Genomic DNA, 16,124 nt, shown 5'->3' on the forward strand with positions numbered 1-16,124 from the left:
ATTTTCCTCATTGTATTATTTTCCTGTAGTTTTAAAACGCATTATATAAATGTTGGATTTTTTTTTTCTTTTTGTATGTTTTTTGCTTTGACAAGAAAAAGGAAGTTAAAATTCCTAGCGAAGAGAAACTAAACTGGATATGTTGATCCTGTCTACCTTTTGCGGGACAACCCCTGTAGGATGTAATGCAACGGTATGTATATATTCTTTGGGATTTAAATAAGGAATGATACATTTATCAGTAGCAGATTCAGGAATTTCATAAAGGGGGGGGGGGGGGTGCGGTGAAAAGTAGGGAATTTTTTAGGGGGGGGGCTACATTGAAGCTCACACTGGGTACTTTCGAGGTGAACAATTGTTCTCTTCTTAAAAATATATAATATACATGTGAAATATTATACACAGTAGAATATATTTGCCGGATTTAAGGACAAATTTTAATTTCTTAGATGAAGTTATATATATATATATATATATTTTAATTTATAAACTGGAATATTAAAGTGTTTCTTAATCTAAATTTTGAATTCATACTGAGTACGCATTAATGTATTAAAAAAAAACCAATTGACTGCTTCTAACTATAGTCTTGTATATTTGAAATCCCTTATAGTAGGATTTTTTATTCAAACCTCTTGAAATAATGTAATTATTAATGATTCAGACCTACTGCCTTAAGTTACCATATTTTACATATAAATAGGGGGGAAAAAAATCTTATAAAAATGCATGTATCTTCGGAAATTTTTGCTTAGAATTTTTTAAGTAATTTTTTAAATTCAGATCTGTATTATTAAATCTCCGTTTGGGTGTGAAAGATTACCGGTAGCTCTTGCATGAGGAAAATGTACTCTATAGCTATAATCGTATGTGTTATTTAAAAACTTTTTAAAAAAATATCAGTTACGATATTTTCCATGCGAATTACGCAATATTGTCAATTTGAAGTGACGGTGTTTTGTTATCGACCGAAAAAAGTATATATGGCGGATCCAGAAATACTAGAAAGGATGAAGTGCATTTTTTTCTACAATTATAAGGCGCTGCAATTCGTCCTTTTTCTACAGAAAAAAGAGAATATTTAAAGGAATACCACCACTCAAAGTTGGGATCACTTGCTGGTGTTTGATGCAACTGCCTTTGTTTACACTTTAAATATGGGTTCAAGAACTCACTTACTCGAAACTTCAAATCATATATTATTCGAAGTCGAACATTTTAAATAAAGATCGGGTTCGAAATACATGCAATTAAGCAAGCCTGTACAAGTTATATTTAGATCTGGAATTTCCCATGAAGTCCCAAGCAGTTTTCGTTTTTAAACAAGATTTCATCGTTGACACTGTAATTAATAAGGTATTTTCTTAATATTTACTTTCACGGGATATAGAAATAACCTAATGTTAACATTTAATAGAGGTTTAGGGCTGAAAACAAACGTCAGAAGTCTTGCAATGTGGTTACTTTCATTTTCAGGGAGAAAATCTCGGAATAGTCCATCAGATCTTCATGTAGTCCGGAGACATGTCGGGTCTACAGGACAGACAGTACAAACTTTATAAAGAAATCTTGAAGGATTTCCGTAAAGATGTGGAACCACTATCTCTCATGGATTACCTAGCAGGCTGTCTAACTGAGGATGACATAGTAAGATTATAAATAAAGTGCCAATTTTTAATCTAAACCTGATACATTCAGTATTAGACCTGATTCATTTGGTTATAGGAATGAATTTCCTATTGAAAAACATTCATTTGTGATTTGGTTTATCTGGACGTACAATATTAATAGAAAATTTATTATATGATTGAATTGACACCTGATATAATGTAATTAGGACAGGGTTCGTACAAAGCTGTCACACAAGGGGAGGTCAGTTGCAGTGGGGGAGTTGTTGGACAGACTTCGGAGAAGACCGAACTGGGAGAACAATCTACTCGAGGCGTTACTACACCCAGAGCTCAAACTCCACCATCTCACCAAACTGTTCATTGAAAAAAGCAGTAAGTACAGTAGTTGTAATCGAAGATCTAAATCTCATCAATTATTGATTGTTAAATTTTGTGATTCCTAATTTTTTTTTAAATGCTCCGAATTCTGAGCCATCTCTCTATTCTTAAAATGTTACATAAGGCCATCTTTGAATATTTGTTTGCCCTCTGCTGACCCAGGATAAAAAAAATATTGGGTTGGTAGGTAGGTGTTAAAGAAATTTCTCCTAGAAATTTTCAACATTAAATGCTGAATGTTCAAAATCTACTGAAATAGAAGGTACTTATAAACTTTAAAGTAAGTTTTTAATGAAATGAGAAGTTTCAGAATGATTGGTTCCTGGAGTTAAACAAAGTTTTCAGTTAGGCCATTTTTAGCCAGTCAATTGGGAGAGGCAAAACATTTTTTTAAAGATGGCATAAGAAGACAGAACAAAGCTGCTGTTACTTTCACATAATTATCTTAAATTATTTACCTGAAATCAGCCGTTGCAATATCAAACTGTCATAAAAAATGTTTCCATTCAGATATTGTATGTAAATAACATTTTTCCATTTTTACCCTAATGTACTGTACTAAAAGGAAAGATTAATTAGCATATTTTATGGAATTTTATTCTATTCGATTTCCTTTTATCATGTTTAAAGAGAACTTAAAAAAAATCAAGTGTTAAAGTCAGTTCTGAATTTATTCCCTAAAAGTATCTCCTCCTTCCGAATATAAAGTCAATTTTATAGTAACCTTTCAAATGAATTCTTTTCTCAAATTATTCAAACAGATTAGTAATACATGTAATTATACTTCTACATATTTTTCTTATTTAGCTGAATTGCAAATAAAGATCACTCTGCACACAAAATGCCAAGATGGACACAACTGTGCATCAACAGAACAGATACCCCTTAATGTTAGTTCTCAGGTGCAGGTCACTGAGAAAGAACAGGAAGAAGAGCCAAAGTCTGAACTACAAAAAGTATTGGAGGATTTTAAGGCCAGGGTCGACCCTGAAGATTTCCTGCAGTATCTAGAAAACTTGAAAGAAAAGGATGAAGTAAGAAACTTTGAACTAAAAAAAATGCAACAAGTCCCTTCACTCTTTTTGGCTCATCTGAGTTGAAATCTTGAGTAATTTGAAAGGAAATTTGAAAAGTAGGTCTTTGACCAAGAGTGAATACTAAATAGCAACACTATCTAAAAAGGTCTACAATTATTATTTTTTTGCCATAAGGGTAAAAAGCATCAACATTTTTCTAAAGGATTCCTGTTTTACCAGAAATGTTTGGATTTTTTAATATGGAAACAAAGTAATTTTCAATGATTTGATATCCACAACAGGATGCCATAAAAAGTAAGCAGGAAGTAGATGGAAGAGCTGCCGCAGCAGAGGAACTGATTTCTCGTCTACTCCAATACAAACACTGGAAGAATGACCTGGAAAAAGCATTGAAAACGCCTGGCAGTAGTTTGGAGGACCTAGGATTGACCCTTAGTAGTAAGTTGTTATTAGATGATACAATTAACCAATTATTAAGAAAATATTTTATTTGTGATTCTCCATTCTGGTTTCTATCTGCGCCAACTAATTCATGCAACATTGGCAATATTATACAATTATTGCATGATAGAGAGGGAGACATGTCTCCCTAACATTCCTGAAATAATTTTTTTATTATACCGTCAATCAAGCACAATGCAGGAAATATAGAGAAAATCCAATAAATAAAGTAAACATTTGATGAGAAAAATATGAAACAGTTGTAAGTTCACCACAAGCGCTTCATAAAAAAAAATCCTTTGAAAAGTCATTCTGATTTACACACTAGTAACATTCATTCCAACTCACAGAAACACTTTTCTAAATGTTTATAATTTAATTTTAGTTGTAACACGTCATTTGATTGGTTAAATGGTTTTATCCATTTTGTATAACATAACTTGCCTATGTCACAATGAGTTACGTCAGAAACATATTACTCTGCTTGACGTTAAATTTAAAATAACGCTCAATTTTAAACCTTTTTCCGGAGGAAATATTGTTTTCTTGTCTACCCTGAAATTAAATTATAAGGAATGAAGCTTATTTCAACTTATGTTATCTGATATAACAAAACTTGGGGTAGTTTACACTTTCTTTTAAACCGCTTCGTGGTTTATAAAGCATAAACTGCCCCGAGTTATGTTATATCGGATAACATAAGTTGAAATAAGCTTCATTCCTTAAATATTTTACAATTTTATATTGACATAATTAATCAAAGATATAAACAATCGATCTCAGCAGTATTCATCATAGTCACTGCATTATGATGTCATAATTGTGGAATACGACTTGAAACAAATTCAGCACACCTCAGCCAATTACATCTAGAAGTAGGGTACCGCAGTCAGCCAAGGTGAGCTGAATGCATGAAACACGAAGTTTTGTTGCAGGGCAAACATGACGGTCACGTGACTGTCTCGGCCAATCAGATTCTACTGAATAAGTGTTTATTTATATGAGGTATAATAATATTCATAAACATATTTATAAGTGAATAATTGGTTGGTGGCGAGAAATTTTCATGAGTAAAAGGTCACAAAACAAATGCAGATATTTCTCGCTCCCAAAGAATAGTTTGTTTACAGTATTATTGTATATCGGGTTTTTTTTTTCGCAAAGATCTATTTTTCACATTTTTTGCAACCATTTTTAATTCGCAAAATATAAAACACACAGAAATTATGTCAGCTATATTGTGACATAAAAACATTACCATTTTAAACGAAAAAATCTAAAACCGGGTATACGGCATGTTACATGTATAACCTAAAGAGGTTTTTTATTTCCATTGAAGCTCTTTTTAGTCAAGACTTCAGTGAGTTGTTATGATCTATTGTAAAAGAATCTTTCAGTAAAGAGAATTCATTTTTTCAAAGGAAGAGCAATGCCTTTTTGAGAAAAAAGATGATGAAGGAAAGTGAAAGTTTTATAATATCACTTAAGAAATAGGGCCCAGTGGCCATGAAAATCTAAAAAATTTAAAACATTTTGATTTTAAAATCTTCACATTCTTGATATAGATGAGCTTACACATGCAGTTTACCTGGTAATAAGAATTGGTAAATTGGAGTGCAAAGTTTTGAAACTGTACTACTCAACTATGCTGATAAAAATACCTATTCATTTGCATATCATTATTATTTGTTTCAGGCATTGATGCGGAAGTGAGTGAGCTTGAGAGTGCAATAATAAGTATCAACAACCAGAACCTGGGGGTAAGCTATCAACTGTTCCATAGTAAACAGTTAAAGTATATCATTGAGGGAGTTGGCTAGATTCCAGTTCCCCAAGACCAGGACTATTTCCCAAGGCTAGGGAAACAGTCCTAGTCAAGGGGAACTGGAATCTACCTAACTCCCTTAACGAAATACTTTTTAACTGTTTTATTATACCCATACAACAGTCAGGGGTGTGACTGAAATCCATCATTTTTAAAAATGATGATTTCTAGTCATTAAATTGATTCTTAATAATGATTGAAATTCATCTTTTTTTAGAATAATGACGAAATACAGTCATTTCTATTTTGAAATTTATTTTAGAAATAGAGCTACCTCTGATATTAAAAATGACTGTTTTTCATCCTTTTTTTATCAAATTGTAAGGTCTGGGCACACTGAATTATCTCGTTAGTTTTACAGGGCGCACTAAATTATTTTGGTTTCAATTTCTTGTCAAGATGTTTCTCTACACAAGGGTCTTTGGCAGCATAGTGTACTATATCTTATTACTGTAGTAAATGGGTTGGAAATATTGACTTGGGAATGGAAATATGATGAAAAGAAGTCATGTTTACAAAAATAAGAAGAATGTGTACATTAATATATACTTAGAAGAAATGACCATTATCAATCATTTTTAAAAATGATGGATTCCAGTCACACCCCTGACTGTACAAATAGAGGATTACAAATGACGGGGAATTAGCTTCCTGACTAACGCAAGGGGATTCGTCCATTAACATATTAGACCGATACAAAAGTAAAATCTAGAGGATTTCGGATAATTTGGGAATTTGCTTCCAAAGCAGGGATAAGCCCATTTGACTAATGAGCGGGGAATTAGTCCATTCACAGAGATTTCTAGGGAATTATTCAAATTTTACTGCTTAATTTTTAATTGGAAAAAATCAGTAGACAGGGATTTATCTAACTTTTTTGTTTTACTACCGTTTTATATGTAAAGGGGAAAAATGAGAGCCGCAGGCTCGATATGAGCGCCGGAGGCGCGAGTATTCTAGGGGGGTCCGGGGGCATGCTCCCCCGAAAATTTTTTATTAATAAATAAATGGAGCAAAATCCTGCATTCTTAGAGCTTCTGAGGGCCATTTGTAGAACTTTACAAAGGCCACAAAAACTTCACTTTTTAGACAAAATATTAAATAACAAAAAAAAATTAAACCAGGTCAATACTTTATTTAATTTTTTCTCTCAATATCTATCACAAATCAATTCTGTTTTTCCTGTTTCACTACTAACATTGTTTTTGTTGTTACTCTATTCTTCCGATCCATAGTGATATAATCTCCGTCTTACTCATCTACACTTTTCTTTTTTACTCTGCAATCCAGACGTATATTTTGACATCATGGACATAGCACATGTTTACCGATCAATATCAAATAGAAGCTTGAATATTCTAATCTCTCTTTTAAAAGCGTTTGGCGAATTAATGACTTGGATGGTAAATTAGGATATGCTGTTAAACTTCAATCGGACAAAAACGGAAAATTTCAGTACGATGTTTTACATATTCTCTGGTTAATCAAGAGAATTTTCTATCTGAAAAGGGGAATTTTTTCACTTTTTCAAGAGGGGAAAGGTACCGTTTACCGGTAGTAAAAACAGCCTTGATAAATCCCTGGTAGAGGTAAAATAATTTCATTTAAACTGCATGCTTTTGCAAAGGATAAAATTGCAAAATTAAAGCTATCATAAAGTGAATTTTACAACAAGAAAAAATGTGTTGTGAAGAATCTAAACATAAAAAATAACCCATTTACCTTGAATGAAACCATATCTACGAGTGTATCGGTATATGAATTATATGTACAAACTATTTTGTAAAATATTAATTGAAGATACATATTACACTGTAGAAGAGAAATGTTCAAAGCATCAAACAGTTTTCATTATACCCCCCGCAGACGAAGTTTGGGGGGGGGGTATATAGGAATCACCTTGTCCGTCTGTCTGTGAAATCGTGTCCGGTCCATATCTTTCTTACAGAGGGACATTAGAATCTACTACACCACACTAAGATTGCTCATGACCTAAGGGTGTGTCATGACCTTGACACAAGGTCATTTTGGGAAGTTCAAGGTCACTGGAAGAAAAATTTCATAATTCGTGTCCGGTCCATATCTTTCTTACGGATAAACTTTGTAGGTTTTCATTTCACACAAAGATTGCCCATGACCCAAGGGTGTGTCATGACCTTGACCCAAGGTCATATGGGGAAGTTCAAGGTCACTGGAAGAAAAATTTCATAATTCGTGTCTGGTACATATCTTTCTTATGGATAAACTTGGTAGGTTCTCATTTCACACAAAGATTGCCCATGACCCAAGGGTGTGTCATGACCTTGACCCGAGGTCATTTGGGGAAGTTCAAGGTCACTGGGAGTAAAATTTCATAATTCGTGTTTGATACAAATCTTTATTATGGAAAAACTTACTTCTGAAAAACCCAGTGGGGGTATTTTGTCCCGTTTGGACAGTTCTAGTTTAAACTGTTTAAAGCTATATATCTCTGACTAACCAGACTTATATGACACATTTAATCACAATTATAATAGAAGTAAATGTAATATAGATATAATTTACAAAATCATGCATTAATTGGTTGTAAAACTAATTACTACATTGAAAGATTATCAGAAATATCAGGATCTTTTTTCTGATGTCACAAGGTAAAGACGGAGGTTGTCTTTGGACACAAGATTGCCTGGAATATATATCTACTGGGTAGATTAAAAAAAAACTGTGCTTGACAGACAATTTTGGACATTGATACCCCTAAGCAGTAGATGACTGTTATTCATTTTGGAGTCACAAAGTCAAGTTTAAGGGTCAAACATGCTTGGACATGTCAGTTGGTCCTATTTCTTTTGTAAACTTGGACAATTTGTCTGGCAAAAAGGGATCAGAATTTAAATAATATACATTTTACATTTTGGCCTAATAAAACTGTCCTAGAACCACACATTTACCATCCTAACCAGATTAAAAATATCGGATATATCTTATACAATTACCATAAGTTCTTATTGGTTATTATAAGTTTTCTGTTTTCAATTTTAGCCACATGAAGTAAAACAGAAGAGGATATCTATTGTGCAAGAGTTTTTTGGACGTAGAGTTCTAGATGTTCAGTCAGAGGAAGATTTACGTGGGGTTATTTCACTGACAGATGGTGTAAATGCTTACCTCCTGAAATATGAACAAGGGTCCTTAATTCTAACTCTGGCTATCAACAGTATGGAGACGTTGGAGAGCATCCAAAAGATGTACTACGGTGGAGTGCTGCTCGATACTATACGGAGAGACATACTTGGACAGGATCGACTCTATCAAGTCAGGCACTCAATGGAGCAATTTGAACTGATAGCTGAGAAGTATGGGATGGATAAATCTATTCTTGACTTCAGTGCAGACAGCTTTGACGTAGAAGTACAGATCAATCCAGTGGACATTCAGTACAGTCTTCTAAATCTGAGGGCTTACAAAGGTAAAAAAAAAATAAATAAAATAGCAGACCATAATATTGGGAAGGATCTGTATAGTTTAATATTTACAAAGGTCTTAAAATATTTAAGAATTGTGTATGTTAAAGGTTGTTAACTATATATAAAATTTCATTTTAAAAATAATGTGAACTAAAATAAATTGATAATTATATAAACTTCTCTTGTCAGTCTTGTGACACATTCAGCATAAATTACCAGATTATGTGTTAGATAACAATATTTAAAAATCTAAGGTTATTTTTATTTTATCTTTTTTTAGACTCTAGCATTCCACGCACAGCTGTTCAGAGCTTAAGGGATTTCAGAAGGAAAGTTCACCCCAAATTGCAGTGTGCAACAAACAAACATGAGTATTATCTCACACCTACCCTCTGCGAGTTGTTAGAAGATCCATTCGTCCAAACTCATTACGAAGAGCTCGTATCTAGTTTGGAAGGATCAGATTTTGAGGATTCTGTAGTTATTACTACATGGGTGGGGAAAAAGTTGGAAAGTTTTGTGGCAGATCATAAATTTAAGGCTGAATTGAGAAAACTTGGGATAGAACTGGCAGATGCAAGAAACAAAGATACAGGTAGAAAAGAAGAGCAATGTTTCTTTGGTGTCAAAAGGGTTCAAGATACGTTTAGACCTCAAATAGCAGGTACAGGAAAACCAGACTCCTGTGTTCTCTCGACAGAGATATGGGAAGGGATACTGAAGGAGGGGATCATTATATTCTCCAAGGTCCACCAGAAATACTGTTTTAGTAGTCCAGTCCTGGAGCAGTATCTGATATACAAGAGTGGTGTTTTGTCTGGTGTGCAAATATTATATGGGTACTATCCTCTCTTTAAGTTGGCAGAAAATCCACACGAGTTTTCCACAATTCTGATCAATTCAGATTTTACGAACAATCCATCTGGAAAGATGGAATATGTTTATTTACATTATGTTTTCATGAAGTTAGCTGATCAAAGGGATCGACTTGATGCTCTCAAGACGTTAGTTACAGCAGAAAAGTTGTGCACAATGGAAGTTCTAAAGGATACCCTGGAAATCCAAGCAAACATCCTACATATTCTAATTCAAGAACAAATGATTGACAGATTTGAATTGTCCATTGGCCCCAGCAGCATGACTCAGTGGGATATTTCAACAGGAGTTGTTCATAAATCTATTATGATCCCAGATATTGAGATTCTAGTTAATCTTGCAAGTGTTCTTTCAACTCTAGGGACATTGAATATTCATGTCACAGTAGATGAAAATGGACAAAGACTGACAGATACCAAATTGAAAATCAGCCAAGGTGGTCCTGTGTTTGGAAGAGGCTATTTGTCACTTAAGTTTTCTGGGGCAAGTTTGAATCCAACAACAGATGTTAGGATTCTATGTGAAGGGCTTCAAAAGACAGAAAACTTATTCGAGCTTGATTTGTCTAGAACAACTCTTACTCCAGAAGCTTATAGAGATATAATTAAAGCTTGTAGGTTTTCTCCTCTTACTTCTCTTGTTTTGAATGACACCAGGCTGATGGACCCTATGAAGCCAGAACCATTAGGACTGCATTTCCTCCCACAGCTAAAACGGTTGGAAATGGAAAGATGCAATCTTGGCGATGCGGGCTTGCAAGCCATGTCTTCAGATTTCAAGATAGCTGCCAATCTGACTGAGATCAATGTTGCCGACAATAAAATCACTGGTGCGGGAATAATGGAAATGTCACCTTTACTTATGGACAAAGAAAATTTAAGAATAGTTAGAGTTCATGAAAACATGATTGGATACGAAGGCGCCGTGTCACTGTCGATGCTGTTAAAAAAATTACCTCTTCTTGAGGTTGTAAACCTATGCAGTTGTAAGGGAATCTCAGAAAAAGGGTTTGAACTGATTATAAAATCTCTGAATGGGAAGAATTTGAAGAAAATGAATGTAAGGGAATGTGGATTTTCCCAGTCAGTTACGGAGAAGTATTTTAATCTTCTGAAAAACATGCCCCATTTTCAGCACCTAGATTATGGATGTAATGCCATTGGTGTTTTAGAAGGAACCATGACGGAAGGACTTTCAAACATGTCAGCATCCTTTTTAGAAATGTTGAAATGCAATCAGCATTCTTGGAACCATCTGAGTTTGTGGAAGTGTCAGTTAGGCTCTACAACCATATTCACATCAAGTGATCGTCTGCTGCATCTGTCAACCTTGACGGACATTTGTCTTCAAGAGAATGACCTCGATGACACAGCAGGAAGTTGCATTGGTGAGTGTATGGTGAAGTCCTGGCATAGTCTGCGTTATCTCAACCTAAGGCAGAATAACATTGGCGACTCTGGAGCAAGGAAGATTTTAGATGGAATCCTTACCAATCCAAAACTTGAGAAGATTTATCTAGACAGGAACTCCATACAAAGCATCGAATTGGCCAAAGATTTGATCCTGTTCTTCTTTGAGAAGGCTCCACTTAGTCTGAAAGAAATGGACATTTCGTACAATGATGTAACGGAGTATAGGCGTCCTCAGCTGGAGATTAAGAAATATTTAGGAAGTATGAAAGGGGCAGATATCAAAGAGAGTGATGGACACACAGATCTATCTTTTAAAGGTCGGACAATGAAACTGTAGATAAAGGAGTAGAAGACTCGATTATCCACATCAAAACATTTAGGATACTTCAAAGGATTCAGCATTAACTCAAATATCGTGTTTGTAACAAAGTTTCAAATTTGAATATCAAAAATTATATCTGCTTTTGTTATTGCTTAAAGGTTTTTCTTTCTGGAATCTGAGTAGCAATTAGGAGAGGAACTGTTTGAAGAAAACACATCAACCAAAATGTAATACAGAGGACAAAGTGAAGTGAGAGAGAAGAGAAGGAGTGATGTTAAGTAAAGCATTCAAGCTTTTTCAATCTATGTTCCTGTGGATTGAGAAAGATTGATAACAATGGTAAAGCTTGGGAATTGGAATACCAGTACTTTAGTTCTGTCATAATTAGTCTGTTTTACTTGGTGATTAATGTATATGACGATGAGTTTTGTACTACATCTTGTAAATAAATATATGTATATTTTTTTTTCATTTTTGTGTTTTATTTAACTTCTATAATTAGATCTACTGCATAGGACGCAGAGCAAACATTTCCATTCACTAGCATTGTTATGATTATAAGTTATAGGTCCCATGATTAAGCCTCGGAGTACATGTTATATGTATTATTGTAAAATCTTGAACACGACAAACGTCTGATTTTTTGAATAACTGATAGTATTGTTTTAATCAGAAATTTCGGCTTGTCATTTATTTTGTATGGTGGTTTGAAACAAAGCAACAGCTAGATGAGTATTTAAATCACGATCTTTACAAACATATCCCCAAAACATGAGAAGTTTATCCACTAAATAAAAAATGTACGGTCTGGGAACGTGGCTCTCATAAGATATCGGTCAAAAGGAGAAAAAAGGTCGACACTCGTGTAAGTTGAATTAGTTGAATTACTAAAGATGGCTTCAAGACAACAAAAATGTGTCTGCACATGTTAACATGGTGAAAATATTGAAATTGAAAGGTCTGAGATGTTTTGTTTAGCGTCTCTTCAAGAATTTGTTCACTCGTATTGAGGCGTCACTACTTGGAGGGCTACAAATTTAGACCTGTAGTATGCACTTACATCCATTTTTAGATCACCTGAGCTAAAAGCTCAAGTGACCCTTTCAAATGACTCATTGTCCGTTCGTCTGTCTGTAAACTTTCACATTTTCAACTTCTCAAGAACCTCAAGGCCAATTTTAACCAAACATGGCGGAAAGCATTCTTTGCTGAAGAGGAGTTTCATGTAAAATGAAGGGTCTTCCCTCACAATGGGAAATATTCAAGAAAAGACAAAAATAATATTAATTAAAAATCTTCTCTAGAACCGCTTGGCCAGAAAAGCTGAAACTTTTTCTGGGGTAAAGTAGATTCTAAATCGTAAAGATCAGGACACCCGGGGAAGGGCGGGGCAAGAATAGGGAAACAAAGTTTCACATTATAAAATATCAGAAAAATCTTTAAAAACCTTCGTCTCAATAACCAGTTGGCCAGAAAAGCTTAAACGTACGTATTTGGAAGCATCCTGGGATAATGAAGACCCCCAGGGTTAGGGCGGGCCACAATAGAGAATTGGGCCAGCAAAAGTTGAATTGTATGAAGAAGCATTTTGAGATAGAGTAGATTCTAATTAAATTGTTAAAATCAAGACCCCGTGGGTAGGGCGGGGCAACAAAAAGGAATTCAAGTTTTACATTGAAATATATTTATCTTCATAAAACTATTGTTCTTTAGTACCACCGGGCCAGAAAAGCTGAAACCAATTGAAAGCATACTGGGGTCGTGAGGATTTTAAATTGCCCAAATTAAACTTATTGGGTAATGGCTGATTAGAGTTTTACAAAGACATGTAGGAAAAATCTTAAGGAATATGTAGGAAAATTCTCCAGAACCATTGGGCCAGGAAAGATGAAGCTCATGTGGAAGCATCCTCAGCCTTCTTTTTGAGTCTCAGAGTCTTTGGGCACAATTGGAGGTTAGCAATCTTCTTTTCAACTATTGCAAAATTATACATTATATATGCTTTATTGATATAGTGACGATGTTCCTAGACATATTGTAGGCAAACAAAGCAACAGTTTTAATAAGCAAGGGTTTTTCCCCAGATTTCTGAACATCTGGACCCTTTTGTAAAGTGTTCTGGTCCCTGCCAGGGCGCTATTTATTTGTGTTCTACTGAGAGAAGTTTCCGTTCCCATTCAATTCCGACAATTAATCACTGTAAATAATTTATTGGAAGGATTATTTAAAAAGAGCTAGAATTTAATGTAACAATTTTTATTTTATAATACAAAAAATACTTTAATAATTTTAAGGATCATGTGGAGAAAAATAACATATTAAATGTTCCTCAAAGACAAAAGTTCAAAAACAGCAACAAAAAACCCGTCTTGATTTGATGAATACATTGCAGATAAAATAGTAAATACATTCTTCATTAAATTCGGCAATGTTCAGGGTTCAGTTTGGTCATAGAAGCTAAATACTAAATACAACATCATGTGACGTCAGAGTCTAGACGTACCAACTGTCACGTGCGGTTTGAAGATATCAGCTCTTGCCCTATCTGTCGCATTGTCAACATATTAAGGCTTCCCCTCCTTTTTTTTTTTCTTGTGAATTCGGGGTTGACACACCTGTTTCCCACTTGTATGCACTATGTTATATCATGATGTAACCTTTTTGTCTCATAAGCCGTTTAAATAATTGTTTTAACAGATAAATGCAAAATGAGAGAAGATTTGCAACTTTTTCGTCATCCGCCTCAACAAATTTGTTACCGTTTTTCTTCCTTTTCGTATTTCTATTTAATTTCTAATGAATGTACTACTGATTTGTAAGTGTTCCAATTACAGAAAAATTACTCGCATTAGGATTTGTTGGTTTGCACATAATTGACAACCTGGTCACTTCAACTTGAAATTCGTCAAATGTCTGCAGATAAATCCAAAATATATATTAATATTTTAAATATGTATACTTATTTCATAAAACATATATATAACTCTACCATTTCAATATTGTAAAATTCATGAATGCTTGTTATAGTTGTAAAAACAAACAAACAAACACACTTATAAAAAGTAATTAGGTTTTTTTTTATTTCTTCAATCATTAATAAAATTAATACATAAATATGAAGATAATCTTATTTATATCCGTATGACTTTTTTCATGTACATGCTGTACATATTCCACGCATACGGTATCGTTCTAGTAAACATTAATATTTTAAAAATTACAAAACAAATCGCCAAAGTCTGTTCACCACAACTGCAAGGACTGACAATATATTGTGTGTTTGTTTTGCTTTAGAACGTGTCTACTCTGAATTTTCTTGATTATAGTATTAATATTTTTCGTTAATACACATCAGGATTGCCACTTTAGCTCTGCTGCACCTGAGTCAAAGGCCCAAGTGACCTTTTCTGATTGGAATTGTCTGTTGTCGTCGTTGTTGTCCTCACAAAGTATCCTAGGGTGAATTTGATTAAAGTTTGTTAAAATGAAGGGCCACGTCTTCTTCCCAACGGAGATAATTATGATGATGTGAAACATTAATGGCTTCATCAAAAATCTTCTAGAAAAATACTAACGTTATATTTGAAAGTATGAATTAAACTTAGGTGGAATCATTGTGAGGTAGTATACATTCAAGTTTGCTCGAATCATGACCTCGGGTTTTCAACATGAATGCATAGAGAAAACCTTTAAAAATGTCCTCAAGAACAGCAAAGCTATGATTAGTAATATTTGTATGGAAGCATTCTCAGATCATGCAGATAGTGTAGATACATGTAATTACATTGAAATGCACAGGGAAAATCTTCTCAAGAACCGTTAGGCCATGATTGGTCATACTTATTTGGAAGTATTCTCAGGTTGTGTAGATTCAAGTTTGTTCCTGTTATTCCCACTGGGGTTAGGGTGTGGCCACAATAGAAGATAAAACCTTTAATGAAAAATCTGTTTTTAATTTTTCAAAGAAATGTAGCATCCTCAGTTAGAGTGGTTTCAAGTTTGTTTATATCATACATCCATCCCCTTAGGGATAGGCTGTTATCACTCATAAATGCTGAAATCTTTGCCAAAGTGGTCAGGTGAGTGTTGTGGCATAAGGGCCTCTTCTTTAATCTGATTTGTTATTTTTGACAGCTTCCACAGAATGTGATATCATCGTGATGAAGGATTGTGATGAAAACGTCATGGACAGGTTTACATTTGCCTTTATATTTGGAGAAGATAAAAAAAAAATACATTACAGATAGTCTTCAAAAATCAATAAATAGAAGAGGTTGCTTATGTACAGGTTTTTGAATTATCACTTTGAGTATACAGGGATCATATTACATGTATTAAAGAATTAAAATTTAAGGTAGATGCGCCTGTATTTAGGATATAGTAAAAATAAAAGAGTTCGTTGTTTTAACTTGAAATTTATTGATTAATATTTGTTTCACCATATCCTCTGAGGCTAGAATGGAATCGGAAAATGGCTCAAACGTTATACACTTTCTAGTTTGAAGGATTAGATAAGTTTAAAGAGAACACATTATTAAATATTTCTTAAGAAAAACTTCGAAATCATAAATAATTTATATCATTTAATCAATTTTGACAGGTTCCAAATGATGTATTTTAAAGTGTAGCTTTAGAAAAGTAGAGGACCTTCTCATTTTACAGGTACTTAGTATATTACATTTCTTTGAATCTGAGTTTAGGTTTCATTTTAAAATTTAGACTTTAGACACATTTTTAGCTCTACTGGTCAGAGACC

The 16,124-nt window shown here is 33.9% G+C and overlaps 1 protein-coding gene across 1 annotated transcript; it reads left to right on the forward strand.

The window, feature by feature from the left end:
* The first annotated feature begins 1,205 nt into the window (after positions 1–1,205).
* Positions 1,206–11,833, forward strand: LOC134256444 (uncharacterized). Its single transcript, XM_062739089.1, has 8 exons — positions 1,206–1,356; positions 1,477–1,647; positions 1,838–2,003; positions 2,817–3,043; positions 3,328–3,484; positions 5,183–5,247; positions 8,334–8,760; positions 9,039–11,833. Exons 2-8 carry the CDS (start codon positions 1,525–1,527, stop codon positions 11,381–11,383), a joined length of 3,510 nt encoding a protein of 1,169 aa, XP_062595073.1. The 5' UTR covers positions 1,206–1,356; positions 1,477–1,524; the 3' UTR covers positions 11,384–11,833.
* The last annotated feature ends 4,291 nt before the right edge of the window (positions 11,834–16,124 follow it).

This window comes from Saccostrea cucullata, unplaced genomic scaffold, assembly GCF_032062105.1.
Source record: "Saccostrea cucullata isolate Sc308-1 unplaced genomic scaffold, CSIRO_AGI_Scuc_v1 ctg2530, whole genome shotgun sequence".
Taxonomy (NCBI): Eukaryota; Metazoa; Mollusca; class Bivalvia; order Ostreida; family Ostreidae; genus Saccostrea; species Saccostrea cuccullata.